The 19930-nt window shown below is 32.2% G+C and overlaps 1 protein-coding gene across 1 annotated transcript in view; it reads right to left on the bottom strand.

Annotated features, from left to right (window-relative positions):
• The window catches only part of LOC145335350 (acetylcholine receptor subunit gamma-like), a 29331-nt gene extending 10821 nt beyond the window's left edge, over window positions 1–18510 (bottom strand). Inside the window, exons 1-2 of the mRNA XM_080181085.1 lie at window positions 18456–18510; window positions 13862–13944 (exon numbers count right to left, since the gene is read on the bottom strand). Coding sequence (XP_080037211.1) covers window positions 13862–13944; window positions 18456–18492 — 120 coding nt within the window. The 5' untranslated portion in view covers window positions 18493–18510. The remainder of the gene's footprint in view (window positions 1–13861; window positions 13945–18455) is intronic.
• Window positions 18511–19930: the final 1420 nt, after the last annotated feature.

Here is a 19930-nt window from a genome sequence, read left to right as displayed (position 1 = left end):
ACATTTATTAGCAATGGATACAACAATGGAAAATAAATTGACGTTCATTCCCAAAAAATCGAGTAAGATCAGTAATATACAGGGATATAACAATAGCAGATAAATTTTCGTTCATTCTAGAAAAAGTTGCTCCACAAATAATCTATGATTTGTATGTCAACATAACATCTGCGAGTTTTATTTCCTAAATAGAAATACTTCCAGAAGCACAACTTCTATACATTTTTATAAGCCGTCAAATCTATCAGATACAATACTTATTCAATTATAGATATCTTAATTGCAAAACTACAAAAATCGATCGCCGCCACACCGCCGTCAAATCGCCGTAGGCCGTAGTACATGTATATCCTGTTGATACAATCCAAAACTGTAGAGAAAATCCTTCTTCCCTGCAAATTGTAGAAAGAAATACTCGTTTAATCAATACACGTCTGTCCTGAATAAGCTATAGAAAGAAATACATGTAATCCTTGCTTCCCTGCAAATTGTAGAAAGGAATAAACTGTAGAGAGAATACATTTTTAACAATTTTTAACAATACTCAACTGTCTCCCTGTAGAAACAAACTATAAAAGGATAGAGAGAATACATTTTTAACAATTTTTAACAATACTCAACTGTCTCCCTGTAGAAACAAACTATAAAAGGATAGAGAGAATACATTTTTAACAATTTTTAACAATACTCAACTGTCTCCCTGTAGAAACAAACTATAAAAGGATAATTTTTTAACAACACATGTCTATCCTTCTCTCCCTGCTGATACATGTCCAGGGCGGCACCTTTTCCCCTTTCATGGTGTCCTCCACCAACATAGTACATGTCCAGGACGGCACATATCTTTCCCTGGACATTATGTTGGTGTCCTCCACCCACATGTTGTCCTGCAATGTCCAGGGCGGCACCTTTTCCCCTTTCATGGTGTCCTCCACCAACATAGTACATGTCCAGGGCGGCACATATCTTTCCCTGGACACTATGTTGGTGTCCTCCACCCACATGTTGTCCTTCACTAGACAGGATGGTGTCGTGGTGTCCTTCAATGGACAGAATGGTGACATGGTGTTCTTAACCATCACATATCTCTCTTTCACCAGGGGTTCGACCTGGTTCACCCTCTCTCCATTCTTTAAGCATAACTGGTCCAGGAATTCGACCTGGTCCAGCATCACATGTCTCTCCTCCTCCAGAGGTTCGACCTGGTCCAGCATCACATGTCTCTCCTCCTCCAGAGGTTCGACCTGGTCCAGCATCACATGTCTCTCCTCCTCCAGAGGTTCGACCTGGTTCACCATCTCCTTGACTGTTACCTGGTCCTCTCCACCTATACACTCTCCCCCCCCTAACCTGTTTGGCAACACCACCAAACTTTCTTGTTCAAGGAAACAAAATTTTTCATTAGCAATTGGAGCTTTGAAATCGTCCATAGAAAGTGATGGCAACACCACCAAACTTTCTTGTTTAAGGAAACAAAATTTTTCATTAGCAGTTGGAGCTTTGAAATTGTCCATAGAAAGTGTTGGCAACACCACCAAACTTTCTTGTTCAAGGAAACAAAAATTTTCATTAGCAGTTCGAGCTTCGATCTTATCTTCATGATCTTGCATTCCACCAAAAATAGTTCGAGAACAACTAGCAAACAATTTAGGCTTCTCCTCTGGTACAGATCCTCCAGCCGTCCTCTGCCAAGGCATAGAGTTATTCAAACTATTCTGCTGGGTATTCAAACTATTCTGCTGGGCAATTCTATCCAAAATTCGCTGCTGGCCAGTCATAAACTCATCAACAACCGTCACATTCTCGGTTTTGATATCATTATCAACACTAGGCACCACCACCTTATTAAGGCGATCTTCTAAATCGTCCATACGAGTAGCCAGTCCAGTAACCGCAGCACTAGTAGTAACATTATCCGTCAACTCTTGAATGCTAGTCTCCAGGGGCTCCACCGCCACATTATCAATTTTAGTCCTAAGAGCATTAATCGCATGAACCATATACACATCCTTCTCCTCCTGAGACATCTTCCTCCACTCAGCAATGTCCATCCTGGTCACTGCAAACATCCTGAACAAAAACCAAAAGCAAAGAAATAATACAATTAAAAGAAAATCTGAGCTATAGATTCGTACTACACTACTGCGCCAAAATGACGTATAGTAATAGCAAGAACAAACAGCTAAATATTCTTATAAAGTGTATTAATTCAATACAAGGTTAACATACAATAATAACATTAATATTAAGACAACTGTTCACTTTTATGTTCGTGTCGTGTTGCAGAGCAATGTCTTGCTCCGAAACCGTTGACACAAGAACTAAAAGCTAATATACAAAATACATACATTGCTCTCAAGTCAGGAAGAAAGGGACTATACATCACATATCTATCCCTATGAACTAACATATATTCAAAATTGTATAACAATATCAAGATATAATATCAAGCAGGGATTAAGGTATAAGACAATGGATGATACACCTCAATCTACACGCTTCTGAATATATAATACATGATTAAAATTGATTAAAATAAGCTAATATCTCTACCCCAATGAACTAACATATATTCAAAATTATATAACAATATCAAGATACAATATCAAACAGGGATTAAGGGATTAGACAATGGATGATACACCTCAATCTACACGCTTCTGAATATATAATACATGATTAGAATTGATTAAAATAAGTGAATATCTCTACCCAATGAATGAACATATATTCAAAATTACATAAAAATATCAAGATATAATATAAAGCAATATCAATGCTTCTGGATATATTATACATGATTAGAATTGATTAAAATAAGTGAATATCTATATCCCAATGAACTAACATATATTCAAAATTACATAAAAATATCAAGATACAATAACTACTAGGGATTAAGGGGTAAGACAATAGATGATACATCCCCCATTTGTACGTTTCTAAATATATAATACATGATTAGAATTGATTAAAATAAGTGAATATCTCTACCCCGATGAATTAACGTATATTCAAAATTACATAACAATATCAAGCAGAGAACTAAGGGATAAGATAATGGATGATACACCCCCATATGCACGCTTCTGAGAATTATACATGATTAAAATTGATTTAAATTAGTGAATATCTACTCCAATGAACTAACATATATTCAAAATTGTATAACAATATCAAGATCCAATATAAAGCAGGGATTAAGGGATAAGACAATGGATGATACACCCAAATATTCACCCTTCTAAATATATAATACATGATTAGAATTGATTAAAATAAGTGAATATCTCTATACCAATGAACTAACATATATTCAAAATTGTATAACAATTTCAAGATACAATATCAAACCGGGAATAAGGGATAAGACAATGGTTGATACAACCCCAATTTGTACGTTTCTAAATATATAATACATGATTAGAATTGATTAAAATAAGTGAATATATCTATCCCAATGAACTAACATATATTCAAAATTGCATAACAATATCAAGATACAATATAAAGTAGGAATTAAGGGATAAGACAATGGATGATACACCCCTATCTGCACACTTCTAAATATAACATACATGATTAGAATTGATTAAAATAAGTGAATATCTCTACCCTAATGAACTAACATATATTCAAAATTGTTTAACTATATCAAGATACAATATCAACAACCAGGGATTAAGGGATAAGACAATGGATGATACACCCCCATAAGCACGCTTCTGGATATATTATACATGATTAGAATTGATTAAAATAAGTGAATATCTATATCCCCATGAACTAACATATATTTAAAATTACATAACTATATCAAGATACATTATCAAACAGGGATTAAGGGATAAGACAATGGATAATACAACCACATATACACTCTTCTAAATATAATACATGATTAGAATTGATTTAAATAAGTTAATATCTCTACCAATAGACTAACATATATTCAATAAATGATACACCCCCATTTTCATGCTTCTAAATATATGATACATGATTAGAATTGATTAAAATAAGTGAATATCTATATCCTCATGAACTAACATACATTCAAAACTACATAACAATATTAAGATACAATATCAACAACCAGGGATTAAGGGATAAGATAATGAATGATACACCCCCATATGCAGGCTTCTAAATATATTATACATGATTAGAATTGATTAAAATAAGTGAATATCTATATCCTCATGAACTAACATATATTCAAAATTACATAACAATATTAAGATACAATATCAAGCAGGTATTAAGGGATAAGACAATGAATGATACACCCCCATATGCAGGCTCCGAAATATATTATACATGATTAGAATTGATTAAAATAAGTGAATATCTCTATCCCAATGAACTAACATATATTTAAAATTACATATCAATATCAAGATACAATAACTACCAGGGTTTAAGGGATAATACAATGGATAATATCAATTAACCTCCCTCCTCTACATATTTAATTTCAATTAATTTTCAAATTTAGAGGGTTGATGCTTTCAGTGGTCAACAAGGTACTTTTTGTGAAAGAGCGGCCATATGAATTGTCAATTATCAATATGTATTCTTATAATAAAGTGATAATAACAGGATGCCTGCTGTCTGTCTGTTTGTTTGTACCAAAGAATCTCACTAACTGCTCAACCGATTTGGTTCTCCTTTACAGGGTAGCTTCTCACATAAATTTATAACTATTTTAGGAAAGGGTACCACCACCCTCTCAAGAGAGATCGGCCTTAGAAAAAATTACCTCCAAACTAAATTTTGCTTTTTCTTTTCAAAATTATTTTAACAATAGATGGGGTAGGGGTCAACTCCCCCCCCCCCTCAAAGGAGCTCTAGGGGCCTAACAAATAGTGTTAATACATAAAGAGCTGATTATTCTATTTAGATAAAATGAAAAGGTTTTTTCCTGGGACCTTTAAACCTTTTTTATCAACCATTGTCCTACCCCTTAACTCCTGCCTACATACATATATATACAGCAATGCGACATTGATCAGGGAGGGTAGGGGTATTGGATTGAAAATTCACTGGTACCCAAAGTTTTATAAAAGTGCTAGTTTTAAAACTTTGGGTATTTATAGTAAAGCTTGATTCGTTTGTTCAAAACTAACAATCATTAAACTAATTGTAATCTACGGAAGGGGTAACTTTGTTAACAAAAGAGAGAGAGAGGGGACATTGGGATGATTATTACATTAGTCCCCAAAGTCTTATAATAACGTTTTCTTATTCGTTTGATTAACAACCTTGGGGACTATAGTGAATTTGGTTTGGTTTGTTCTTTTAGTTGTATGTTCAAACGTTTCAACCACTAATTGTATAGAAGAGTGAATTTGTGTATCATTATTGAGGATGTACATTAATTTATCGTCCATTGTCTTATACCTTAAGATCCCTGGACAAAGTTATACATAGAAATTATGATATGCACGAAAATACATGAATTTCAAGAAATAGCCGAATAATGCGTTCCAAATTATTTCAAGTGTCCTTTTTTAAAAAGCAAAAATTTTCAATATTTAGTGTTGGAAGTCCGTCCATATATATTTTTTCGTATAACGGTTAGCTCTTTTGGTTAATTTAGACATGTTAGAATTGTTCTATCAATTTCAAACTTTAAATGTTGTTTCATATAACATTACGATTTAGTAAGAGTAGCAACTCTTTAATCGTTACTAGAAAGTCTGTACGTCCATTTAAACATGATTATTTCTTTTAACGTTTTTGACAATTTATTATATGATATAATTCTCATCTAATTTTTGGAATACTGATTCTTAGGACAACAATTGGTAATTATCTTTAATTAAGACTTTAAAAATGCTATTAAATGTTATAGATTAACTAAAATACAAAATTATTATATCGTATATTTTATAAGCAAGGAGAATCTTATAAAAAATAATAACATATTTATGGTGACCGATGTTATCAATGTTAGTAGTGAAGCTACTCTATAATTAACTTTGTCTGTCCGTCAGTCAGTAACGCTATAGAGGAAATTTTATTTTCTCGGTTTCTAATTGCTGAAATTTTCACTGAAGCATTCTATGACATATGCGTATATAGTCTATACATTGTTTTGTCCGTCTGTCTGTCGAAATGCTTAAAACGACATAAACCTTAAGGTTTCGTGGTTTTCTCTGAGTTTTGCATAAATGAACATTTGCTATAAAACTCACTTCAATGCAATGATTATTGTGCTTCGCTTCTTATGGATGTTGTCATCCTTGTTAAAGTGTTTCAACAAATAAAAAATCCTTTAAAGATGATTTTAAAAAGCATGCAATTCGGCCAGTCAGAGAGAGATATGGCAATTAAGATAAAAAAAATAATTTTGCCTACAACTTTTTTACCAATTATTAGTATAAATATAAATACTGTTTCTTGGCAAATTGTATTTTTATTGAGGTTGCCCTATCCATTCTCTATTTAATATGCCGTGAAGTTTAAAGTTAATAGGTTAAACTAAAGTTTTTACATTTTGGGTTCAAAACCTCTTATTATCGGCTGGATTAGAATCGGTGTTTAGTCTTACTAAAAAACCATGTATAGCATCATATTACAGACAATTTTTTGGCGAATATTAAAATAAAAATCATGTAATTGATACCAATTTTGCGTGCCTGGTAATTTTGACTTGTTCAAGGATCTAAAAGACAGTGACCGATGAATTGATATACATCACCAATGATGATTCACAAAGTTACCCCTTCTGTAGATTACAATTTGTGTTTGAAACGTTTGGACATTTAACTTAATGAACCAACCCTATACAGCCATGCCCTTTCGCTTTAATCTCTGACATGAAGTTTATATTTAACTAGTAGCCACGCCCCCTAGAAGCCTCTAGGGGCACTTAAGGTAGGAGGGGGAAAAGTCGACCTCATCCCATTTTAAATTTGAGTTTCAAAAGAGTAAAAAAATATTTTTAGGTGGGAGGGGGGAAGACACCCTCCCCAAAAATAGTTAAAAACCTTCCGAGTACCTAAAAGAAGCTTCACTGTGAAGGAGAACAATATCGGTTCAGCGGTTAGCGAGATCCTTAAGGACAGACAAAAACGCTTACTACTTTATATAATAGGATAGATTAAACTAAGATTAAATATTTTTAAAATGAAATTAATGATTTAACTTTTTTTGTTAAATTTAAAGGAATATTTATTCGTCGTATTATAGCGGGTAATAATGAAAACTCATATACAGAATAAAAATTACTAAAGTCATAACAAGATAAATATTTACAGATTTTAAATAAATTTGAATAAATTTGTTCTTGTCAAATTTGCATTTTTTTGACAAAAGTTTTGTAACATTGATTATTATATTATGTATTTTCCTTCAGGGATCTAAAGGGATAAGACAATGGCCAATAAATTGATGTACGTGTACATCCCTAATTATGATTCACAGAATTACATCTTCTGTAGATTACGATTAGTGGTAGAAAAATTTGGAACACTTCTAATTTGGAACCAATTAATCAAAGTTCAATAAAAGTCCCCAAAGTTGTTAAAACAACGAATAAGAAAACGTTATTATAAAACTTTGGCGACTAGTATGATAAACTCCCTCCCTTTTATTATATTCTGTATTTTCCTTAATCTTATTTTGATTGGTTGGTTCATTAAGTTGAGATTCCAAACGTTTTAATCACAAACTTTAATCTAAAGGGCGTACGTTGTATTATCATAGGGGATGAACATCAATTTATCTGCCATTGTCTTATCCCTTTAGATCCCTGAACATATTATATTATGTATTTTCCTTAATCTAAGTTATGTTAACTTTGTATAGAGATAAATTCACTAAAAATGAGATAATTTAGCCAGGGCTCGGCAGCCGCAGCCTCAAATTTGGGTAATTTGAAATTTTTAAAAGCGAAGCTTTTCTATAATTAGGGTCGGTCCGTACGTCCGTCCGTCACAGATGGATAGCATTTTTCGTTAATTTAGGAATGTTAGAATTGTTCTATCGATTTCAAACATTGTATGGTGATTCCTGTAGTAGTAAGGTACGATTTAGAAAGTGTAGCAACTCTATAATCATTACCAAAATGTCCGTACGTCCATTTTAAACATATTTAGGTCAGGTTTAGACTTCCAGCAGCTGATTTTTAGCATTGTAAAAGGCTGACTCCCGATCCCTGTAATTTGCCAAGTATCGCTGAACCGATATGTTTCTCCTTTACAGTAAAACTTATTTTAGTTCCAGGGAAGGTTTATAGTTATTTTAGGGGACTGTATCTCCATCCTTACGAGAGAAAACCCCCTAGCCCCCCTACTCATTATATTTTTTATCAAATCTTCGCTCAAATGATTTGTTATCATGAAATTTCCAAATTTAACATTAGAGTAAAACGCTAGAGGGAGAAAGGGTTAAATAACTGTATCTCCCCATCGCAACTGCCTTGTGAAACCTTTCTATTAAGTCACTGAAAATCAAGCAATAGTGTCGCTTATATTAACACCGCCATGTTGCAGAAAATAATTTAGAAGCAGACGAAAAAGGTCATTGAAAAATGACGGGAGGTAGTTGTCTGTATATACATCTATAATATATAGATCTGTTAAATTAACCTATTAAAAATTTAATTTTTGTTGTTAAATAACAGCAAAAAGTATGACATAAATTCTAGCAATACATGGGAAATCAACTAAAAAAAAAATATAATTAAAATAGCCCCAAGAATATTTTATCGGAAGCCAAAATAATAAAATTAAAACTAGTTATGATAATAAAACGGCCATAAACTTCATTTCTTTTGTATATATTTACACATTATTCATCAATTTCCCATACATTTTCGAATCCTTTTCTCCCCTTTCCCCCCCACCCCATCCCCACCAAAGTTTTTTTTTTATATACCACATATAGAATTTTTGACTGTATGAGAAATAACATTTTAAAGAAATAACTAGCGAGTTCGCCCCTAGCATCTAGGGGTTTTGTATTTAAAGGGGATAGAAAAAAGTTAAAAACCAATCTGAAAGACTTAAAACTGAAAATGAGATAGCCTAAAACCATCACGGGACCTATGTAAAGCTTAACTAAAATAGAGAATCAGTTCAGTAGCTGTTGAGATCTTAAGCTTAAGACAAAAAAAACCTTACTACTTTTATTCTTGATTAATAAACACTGAACAACTGCTCTTTAAATCACTTTGTCCCAATTTTCACCAATGACTTTTGTCATCCTTGTTTTTTTAGTAACTTTAGAAATGCTAGAAGGTGTTTTCTAAAAGTCCAAACAAAATCAAGAGGATTTTTTGATAAAATTTGTTGGATTTATTGGTTTTTGATTAAAATGTGAAAAAATAAATACCTACACACATTTAAGATACAAGGATAGATAATTGCAATAGTTATTTATCGCATCGTATTACAGGCAGCTTTCCGTGGATATTAAAATAAAAAATTATAAGATTAAAAACAGTTTTGTTTGCCCCGAGGGACTGAAAACCTGGCCTAACAAAACTGGTACGTAAGACTTAGGAAATGGCCCATAGTCTTTTTTGTCATAATTGTCTGACTTTAGGGAAGGAATAGAAAGATCGACCCTACACTTTAAATTCTAGTTTTGAAAAAGACGAAGACTACAGCTTCTCAGAGGTCATGGGAAGGTTTTTAACTATTTTTGGGGTGTGTACCATCTTAATTATGCATAGAAAATAAAAAAATAATGTAAAATCCTTTAGATATTTGGAAAACATATTATGAGACATTTATGTTTCAAATATTTGAAAATAATTATTTCAATAAATTATGCCCTAAAAACCGGTTTTTCCAAAGGCCTTTTTTTCGAAGATTTATTGATTTTAGAGTAGTAAAAAAATGTGCACCTTTTTGAAATTTTAATTGCGCAGCTTGTATTAATAGTAGAAAAATGTTATGCATATCGTTAGAATCGTCATAATCTCTAGTTTTTTAATATATAAGAACCATTCCTGTGCTACGTACAGTATAAGAGCTACGAGGTAAAATGTTACAATTACTTAAAATTTTTCAACCTTTTTCTCACATTTTTCATTGTAGCTCCTAAACTACAAATAGCACAAAAACGGGTCTTAAATTTTCAAAAACTAGAGCTTATGACGATTCCAACGGTATGCGCAACATTTTTCTACTATTAACATAAGTCACGCAATTTGAAATTTAAAAATGTGTGTATTTTTTGCACACCCTTTAAATCCATAAATCTTCGAAAAAAGGTCTTTGGAAAAACCGGTTTTTTGGGCATAATTTGTTGAAATAATAATTTTTAAATATTTGTAACATAAATGTCTCATAATAGGTTTTCCAAATATAAAAAGCATTTTACATAATTGTTTTATTCTCTATGCATAATTAAGTTTTAAAAAAAATCATTTCTCTTGAATGACCCTGTAGCTTACCAGCAATATTTTACCGTGAACTGCAGTAGATCCCAATTTTTTTTATTTATTTTTTTATTTAAAAAAATTATTGATCTATATCATTTTTAACATATTACCATTTATTTTTCAATCTTTGTAATACTTAACATTAAATTTTAAGAAATTCATCAAACTCGGTTATTTGATAAACCTTTGAATATTTTTCTTTGATTTAAATTTATCATAGGTCTCCAAAAAATAATTATACTACCTTCAAAATCGACAAAAATTTAGGGACTTTTTTTGTTTATCATCATTGGAGATTCACATCAATTTATCGTCCATTGTCTCATCCAGGGATCTAAATTGATGCACATCTCCAATGATGATAAACTAAATTAAACTTTTGTAGAGTACAATAAGTGGTTGAAACGTTTGGATACCAAACTAAATGAACCTAACAATTAAAATTCAATAAAACAAAATTTGTAAAAACGAAGCTTTTCTATAATTAGGGTCAGTCCGTCCGTCCTTTTTTCGTTAATTTAGGCATGTTAGAATTGTCCTATCGATTCAAACTTTTCATGATAAATCCTGTAGTAGTTAGGTACGACTTGGAAAGCGTAGCAACTCTATAATCATTACCAAAATGTCCATACGTCCATTTTAAACATGTTGATTTTTAACTTTTTTAACAACTAATTTTTATGTGATATATTAATCCGATTGATTTGATTTTTGGATTACTGATACCTAATACAACAAGGTACAGTATTACAAGCGAAGCATCTCTATAATCAAAATATAAAAATGTAAGTATGTCCTTAAAGAGTATTGTGTATTTGAGAAGTTTTGCAATAAATATACGTATAATTTTGTCAAAACTTATATCAATATTTTGCCTATTCAGCTCTGACACTATACAAGAATTAATGTTCGTCTGTCCTACCGTTTTAGAGCCTCGCTTTTATAGATAATGTCATCCTTGTTGAGACAAAAATAACAACATTTATGAAGGGGTCAAAATTATTAGAATTACATCCATTTACAACATTTAAATGTCAGGGATAAGTCAATGAAAAATAAATCATGGATTTAAAGGGATAAGACACTGGCCTATTATTGACGTACATCCCCGATGATGATACACAAAATTACCCTTTCTGTAGATTACAATTAGTTGTTTAAATGTTTGAAAATTCAACTTAATAAATCAACCAATCAAAATCCACTAAAGTTCTAATAGTTGTTAAGCCAACGAATAAGAGAAAACTTTATTATAAACATTGGGGACTAGTGTAATAAACAGCCCATTGTCCCCTCTCCCTGGTTAGTGATGGGTTTATTTTGCATTGACCTATCCAAGGTGACCCAGCTAATAGTACCTTAGTATCTGCAGATGTGGTTGGGTTTATAGGATGCTAATTTTAGTAATTTAGAATTAATTTTGTTTATTTTCATTGGTGATCTTAAGGCATAAGACAATGGACGATAAATTGATGTACATACCAAAGTATTGGTTGAAAAGTTTAGTCTTGGAAGTTTGAATCAAGGAATCAATGATCACAGCCAACGTTTTTTTTTATAAAACTTTTAATACCAGTACAATTTACAGTCCAATGTCCCCTCCCTCCCTTTTATATTAGGAAATCAGATATAGTTGGGTTTATAGGATGCTAATGTTTAGTAATTTGGAATTAGTTAATTAGTTGGAATTAAGACAATGGACGATAAATTGATGTACATACAAAAGTATTGGTTGAAAAGTTTATGCATTGGAAGTTTGAACCAAAGAATCAAAGTTTCCAGCCACCGTTTTTATAAAACTTTGGGTACCAGTATAATTTACAGTCCAATGTCCCCTCCCTCCCTTTTATATTAGGAAATCAGATATAGTTGGGTTTATAGGATGCTAATTTTAGTAGTTTAGAATTATTTTTTTGTTTAACCCATTAGTGCCGAACCGGGCATCAAAACCCGGTTCCGAAAAATGGAAAAAAAACCGGTTTCCGGCTTCATAATTGCATCATTCTCAGAATGAATCCCCCCTCTACTACCCTGACTTTCATTTCCCCCTGGAGCAGGCAGTTTAGCTTACTTCCGTTTGCTGGTATAGCTCAACAAAATTTGAAAATCATGAAAATTCAAAATACCCCTTCTAACTTTTTTGTTTTTATAGTAAAGTCGCTGATTTTTTTTGTGAAATCTAATGTTTATTGACAAGTACATCTATTTGTGAATTCGTTTTATTCAAATTATAATTTTTTATATGATTTTTTTATCGTTTTTTTACGCCCTATTATGACCCGGTTCGGCTTGGCCATAAATACCCGAAAATTTTAAAACCCGGCTCGGTTTCGGTTTTTATTACCCGGTTTTAACTTTTCAACCTATAAAAATAACAGTTTACGTCATTAGTAAGGGTTTGAGCCACCATAATAACCCTAGTAATCTCTATAGGTGTCACCCAATAGTTTTATGCTCGTTTTCTGATATGTAACACCCAAATTTTATATGTTCTTTTTTTGTAGTGTGTGTCTTTTAAAACTTCGAGCAACGGGTTTTTTTACCCGAAAACGGCGGCACCTATAGCCGAAACACTAAATTTGAAATAAATCGCTTCGTATTATACTTGTAGCTCTTTAGATTACATGAGGTTGTGTAGTTTTCAATTACGGATCGTATCAAAGTTCTAAAAAGTGTTCATCTCACTTTTGGCGTTCAAAAATTACATTTTTCGATTTTTGGTCAAAATAACCGGGTTTATACAGGTCAACCGGGTTTTAAAACTGGGGGAAAGCACCAAAAACGGGTGTTAATGCCTGGTTGGTATTTATGGCCAAGCCGAACCGGGTTTTTTTGCAACTTTCCTGTGCACGCCACTAGAGCAAAACAAAAAAATACGAATTCCGTTTTGACCATTATAAAGCTTCCCTGAAACTTACAGCTCGATCGGCCCATAAAAGTGGCGCTCGGCACTAATGGGTTAATATCATTGGGGACCTTTAAGGGAATAAGACAATGGATGATGAATTGATGTACATACAAAATTATTGGTTGAAAAGTTTAGTCATTGTGAGTGCGAACCAAAGAATAAAAGTTTTCAGTCAGCTTTTTTTATAAAACTTTGGGTACAGTACAATTTACAGTCCAATGTCCCCTCCCTCCCTGATATAATCAAATTTTGGTTAGTATTTAATGAGATACTAGTTCAAAAAATAAGCTTTAAGTACAGCCAATATTATTAAAAATGTTTTAAAATACAAAAGCCATGTCTGTTTGAAAAAGTTTAGTATCACTGGAATCAAGGACGTCTAAGCTTTTTTGAAAATAAGAGTTCAAAGGTTTGAGGGGGATAATCTATATATTTATTTTTAAATTCAGGGGGGTAAAATGAGGGGTTGAGGGGGTGTAAACAACCAATTACCCCCCCCCCCCCTCCTCTGGGACATCTATGAATGGAACAGTAAATTGATCTTGCCCACCCACCTGGTAATCTGCTGTGTTGATGGGGGTCTTGAACATGTGGGGTTCTTCCTCCCCATGGGGGGGCGTTCCACTCACCACACCAACTAGATAGATAGATAGATAGATAGATAGATAGATAGATAGATAGATAGATAGATAGATAGATAGATAGATAGATAGATAGATAGATAGGTAGATAGATAGATATATAGATAGATAGATAGATAGATAGATAGATAGATATATATATAGATATATAGATAGATAGATAGATAGATAGATATATAGATAGATAGATAGATAGGTAGATAGATAGATAAATTGATATATGGTAAGACATTAGATAAATAGATAAGTAAATATATATATAGATAGAAATATAAGTAGATAGAGATGTAGATTAGTAGATAAATAGATTAACAGATAGTTAGATGGATAGATAAATAAATGGATAGAGATATACATTAGTAGATGAATAGATAGATAGATTGTGGGAGGGTACCACTACCCTCCAAAAAGAAATGGCCTCTAGAAAAAAGTTGAAAGTATGGGAGAGTTGCGACTTCTTTCCCCTATTTCAAGTACCACTAGTGGCCTCTAGGGGCGCAACCGCTAGTAGATGTTAAATAGGTATGAATAGATTTTTAGATAGATAGATAAATAGATAGAATTACTTGATTAAAATGAGCCTGCTGTATTTTATGGCCGTTAACGCGTAGATATTTATTTCCAGAGAGAGAAGGGACAATGGGCTGTATATTACACTAGTCCCAAAAGTTGTACAATAACGTCTTCTTATTCTTAGGCTTAACAACTTTGGGGACGTTAGTGAATTTTGATTGGTTGGTTAATTAAGTTGAGTGTTTAAACGTTTCAAACACTAATTTTAATCTACAGATGGAAAAATTTTGTGTATCATCATTGGAGATTTATATCAATTTATCGGCCATTGTATTATCCCCTTATATTTCCAATTTCATTAGAATTAGAAGTAAGTTTTATAAACTTTAATTTCTTAAAATACTACTTATATATCAGGGATCTAAAGGGATAAGACAATGGCCGATTAATTGATGTACAACACCAATGATGATACATAAATTACCCCTTCTGTCGATTATATGTTTAGGCACTCAATTTAATGAACCAACTAATCAAAACTCAATAAAAGTCTCCAAAGTTAATAAGAATAAGAAAATGTTATCTTAAAATTTTGGGAACCAGTGCAATAAACAGCCCAATGTCCCCTCCCTCCCTGCTAAATATACAGAGTATTTGTATTACTGCATTTAGAGAGTACTTTCATACTAAATTTTAGAGAGAGAGAGAGAGAGAGAGAGAGAGAGAGAGAGAGAGAGAGAGAGAGAGAGAGAGAGAGAGAGAGAGAGAGAGAGAGAGAGAGAGAGAGATAGATAGATAGATAGATAGATAGATAGATAGATAGATAGAGAGAGAGGGAGAGAGAGAGATTTTTTCTTAGATAGATTGTAACTTATACCCACGGATACAGTGATGAGACAATGGGCAATTAATTCAAATTTAAAATTCTAGATGAAAAGTCGTTTTAATTAGATTTATCAAGATAATTTTAAAACAAGGATGACAACATCCATAAGTAGCGAAGCACAAAAAATTGTGGATGGGAATACGTACAAGTAGATTTAAAGTGTATTTATTAAATCAAGAATAGATTTATTGGAGAAAATAAACACAAAACCTTGTTTTATTTTGTTTGATGAAGGCGGTTAAAGTAAATTACATACTAGATGCACATAACAATGGGAATAAATATTTTGAAACTGTTAATGCAAAAAAAGTTTTAAAATTAGACCAAAAATACCAAAGATATGGGGAAATATGTAAAACATATAAAAATAGCCAAAAACCTGTTAAAAGGCAGTCTGGCCGCCATTGTTGTTTTCTTTAAACGATAGGAAATTTAATTTTGATATCTTTGACTGAAAAAATTTTGAAAATCGGACCATAAACACCAAATATATGGGGAAAATTTGGAAAATATAAAAATAGCCTAAAACCTGCTAAAAAGCAGTCCGACCGCCATTGATGTTTTATAGTTAATTGTGCTCCTTAATGATAAGAATGTTGTCAAAAAGTTTCAGCTTTCTACCTTTTATAGGAGCCGAGAAAATCACATTTCCCCTAATTCATTAATTACGGACAGACGGACGGACAGACGGACATTGTGAATTATAAAATAGCTTCGCTACTAAAAAAATGGGGGCAGCAAATATTATCTTGAATTATATAAGTACAGGATCTACGAAAAAAATAATTATTTATAATCATGTAACCATACATATCAGAATACACCAAAAATTCTGTAATTAATCACTAGTAAAATCCCCCATGGAACTTGTTACCTATAATAAACTAACACCAAACAAGTTTTGGATTTTGAATCATGAGGGTTTCATAGATTATTTATTAGACGTCTATGAGAAGAAAAATATTGTCCAATTTTCTGCTTGTGCTTAAATCGGTTATTTTCCTTGGGTTCGGTAATAGACATAGTTTTTTCGTATGGATGAGAACCGGTTCCTATCCATCGGATTCGAATGAATACGAGAAAAGACTTTATCACTGCAGTGAATTTGTCAAGAAAAGTTGCATTAGTTTCTGTACCTAAAGTCCAAGACAGCAAAAATAGAATAATTTTAGATCCATTGTCCTTTCCCTATATCCCTGTCTTTTGCCAGCTACTAGAGGAAAGTATAGTTGGCCCTTTGCCAAATATTTTAACTTTCTAAATAATCTTAAATGTGTAAGATATTTAGTTCAATTTTTATCCGCGAGGTGTCATTGCACTATATTTTAAATCATTTATCATCTTTTGTAAAATAAAAATTTATTTTAATACGAAGGATTTTATTTATTTTATTGTAAAATAAAATTTATTTTAATACGAAGGATTATATTTATTATTTAATTAACTCTGTAAACTGGAAGCTTATTATGTGTTTTGTCCAAAAGCCTAATTTCTCATGTTTGCATTTTAAATGAACAAGGTCTGAAGCTTACTAAATGTGTCTTTCAATAAGAGACATAAAATAAAGTAAACTGATATTTTTAAGGCACCCCAACACATTTCAATGTAATGTGGGTCTACTTATTGGTATGAAAGTATAAGAATCATGACAATTCTCTCATACATATGAGAAACGGCTGGTCACGCCATTAAAATTCCTTATAATAAAGTAACATGATGTCTGTCTGTCTATTTGTTTGTACCGAAGGTTCTTGCTAACTGCTGAACTGATATTGTTCTTCAAAAATTGGGTTATCAAATGTAAACCACTTCCCCCCCTCCCCCGTCCTCAGGTCCCCCTAGAGACTTCTAGAGGCATATCCGCTGGTTTCATAAAAGTTTCCACACTTCAATATCAATATGATTAAAGAAATTTTCAATTAAACTTTGCATTAGGTCTTTCATCATCTGATAGTTCCTAATATATATATATATATATATATATACTAGCGACTGCGTCCCTAGCATCTAGGGGCTTTAAAGAATATGAAAAATAGACTTAAACCATACCTACCCAGACTCTTTATAAAAATAAAATAGCCTAAAACCATCCCGAGACCTATAAGTAGCTTCAATGTAAAGGAGGACAATATCGGTTCAGTGGTTAGCGAGATCCTTGTCTAGAGACAAAAAGAGCTTTTTACTTTATATATTAGGATATTTGACATCTGAAGAATGCAAACATGCACAAAACAACTGGTAATGTCTCAATAAACTCAATGTATAATTCATATTTTGTTTGTGAGTTAACCTATATTGTCTTTTTATTTATAAACCAACTGAAGATTGTTTGTTAACATGAAACACTGTGTATTGGACTTATAAAATATAATTAACATGTTTAATTAAACTGTGTTAATCACTCTATGGTAAGGTATCTATCTATAATACAAAGTAGAACGATGTCCGTCTGTCCGTCTGAAGCTTAAGGTCTCAGTAACCACTGAACCGATTGGGCTCTACTCTTCAGGCAATATATACCTACTGGTCATGTGATGGTTTTAAGCTATTTTCTTCAGGGGTGGGACACTAGGGGCGAAGCCGCTAGTCCTTTTATATAAAGTAGTAATATAACAAAGGGTTAATTTTGTGTATCATCATTGGGGATGTTCATCAATTTATTGGCCATTGTCTTATCTCTTTAGTTCCCTGAGTATGATTTGAACGCAGTCATAACAAAGACAATAAAAAAACCTACCTAGAATACATACCGGTAACAAACAGTTATCTTTTCATCAATTTATAGGTCATTGTCTTATCCCTTTATACCTCTGGATTATCATGTGCAGTTAGGACTTCTCAGACAAAGGACGTGCAATTAAAGAGTTGGTTGTCTTTCGGGTATTACTTAACATAATATCCATGGGTATGATTTGAACACAGTTAAAACAAAGACAATAAAAAGAAACCTACCTAGAATACATACTGGTAACAAAGGGTTAATTTTGCGTAACATCATTGGGGATGTTTATTGTTTAACAAATTATTGGTCATTGTCTTATCCCTTTAGATCCCTCTAAGTACATTTTGAACACAGTCATACCAAAGACAATAAAAAGAAAAACCTACCTAGAATCCATACCGGTAACAAAGTTAATATAACCATCTTTAAACTCTCCTGAGTTGTTTAATCAATTTAAGTTTTTTTAATTAGGCATGTCAGAATTGTCCTATTGATTTTAAACTTTGCATGATGATTTCTGCAACAGTTAGGTAAGTGTAGCAACTCTATAATCATATCCAGAAAGTCTGTATGTCCACTTTAAACATGATGATTATAAGTTTTTGGATAAATATGGGTTGGAAATCAGTTCTTGGCCATACTGAAAAATCGTGTTTTGTATTGTATTATAGACAATGTTCTACGAATAATAAAATGAAGAAAAAAAAATAAGATTAATGACAACTTAATTATCCCGGGCCTTCGGTTCCTCGGGCTTAACAAAACTGGTTTTAATCTTATTATTCATTATTTTACTATACGCGAAAAGCTGTCAATAATACTTTATGCGATAAACAACAAATCTTAAATTGATTATTCCTAATGTGTATATATTCTGTTTTTCTTCAAGTAACCATTTTATTTTCACATGACAAGCAAACTAATAATTTATATATATCATTGTTTCTGAAAATAAAATACAAATTAAAACATTAGGCGCTTTCCCTAAAAGTGTCTATCGAGCACAGAAGCCATCCTGGACTTTTAAAATAAGAAGATATATGGTTCTTTTTTAAAGTTCTTTTTTTAGTCCCGAAAGCTTTCCAATAACTTTCCTTGTTTGTTGGCTTAACAACTTTGGGGACTTATACTGAATTTTGATTGGTTGGATTATTAAGTATTCAAACGTTTCAACCACTAATATATTCAACTGATATAAAATGGATGCATTAATAATAATAAATTACTGACCGAAAAATTTGTTTAGAGTAGCAACGACCCTGAAAAAAACGTAGCTGTTTATTATTGCAAAACAATAACAAATTACAACTGCAATTTCCATATTTCTAGATATAAAAAAATCATTTTCTGCAAACAACAAAACAAACAAGAATGATTAAGACCATTGTTTTATGAAGATTTTTGAAACGATAAGGTATGTGAGGTAATACATTAGGAGAAAGAGAAAGAAATTTATAGAGAATGAGAGAGAAAGAAAGAGGGAGAGAAAGAGAGAGAGAGAGAGAGAGAGAGAGAGAGAGAGAGAGAGAGAGAGAGAGAGAGAGAGAGAGAGAGAGAGAGAGAGAGAGAGAGAAAGAGAGAGAGACAGTATAGTTAAGAAATAAGAGAAAGAGCGATATATCGTGATAACTAAAGAGCTAAGTAAAAAAAAATTAGAAAGATTAATTCGTTACAGACGGACATACATATGATCCCTTATAGAGTAGCTTACATTAGATAAATTGATGTACATACATATTGGTTGAAAAGTTTAGTCATTGTGAGTTCGAACCAAAGAATCGAAGTTTTCAGATAAAACTTTGGGTACCAGTCAATTTACAGTCCAATGTCCCCTCCCTCCCTGATATTAAAAATCTTTTAT

Source organism: Acartia tonsa, chromosome 13, assembly GCF_053477335.1.
Source record: "Acartia tonsa isolate MP-2025a chromosome 13, ASM5347733v1, whole genome shotgun sequence".
Taxonomy (NCBI): Eukaryota; Metazoa; Arthropoda; class Copepoda; order Calanoida; family Acartiidae; genus Acartia; species Acartia tonsa.
Note: the sequence above shows the minus strand (reverse complement) of the source record. Positions and strands in the feature narration are given on the sequence as shown.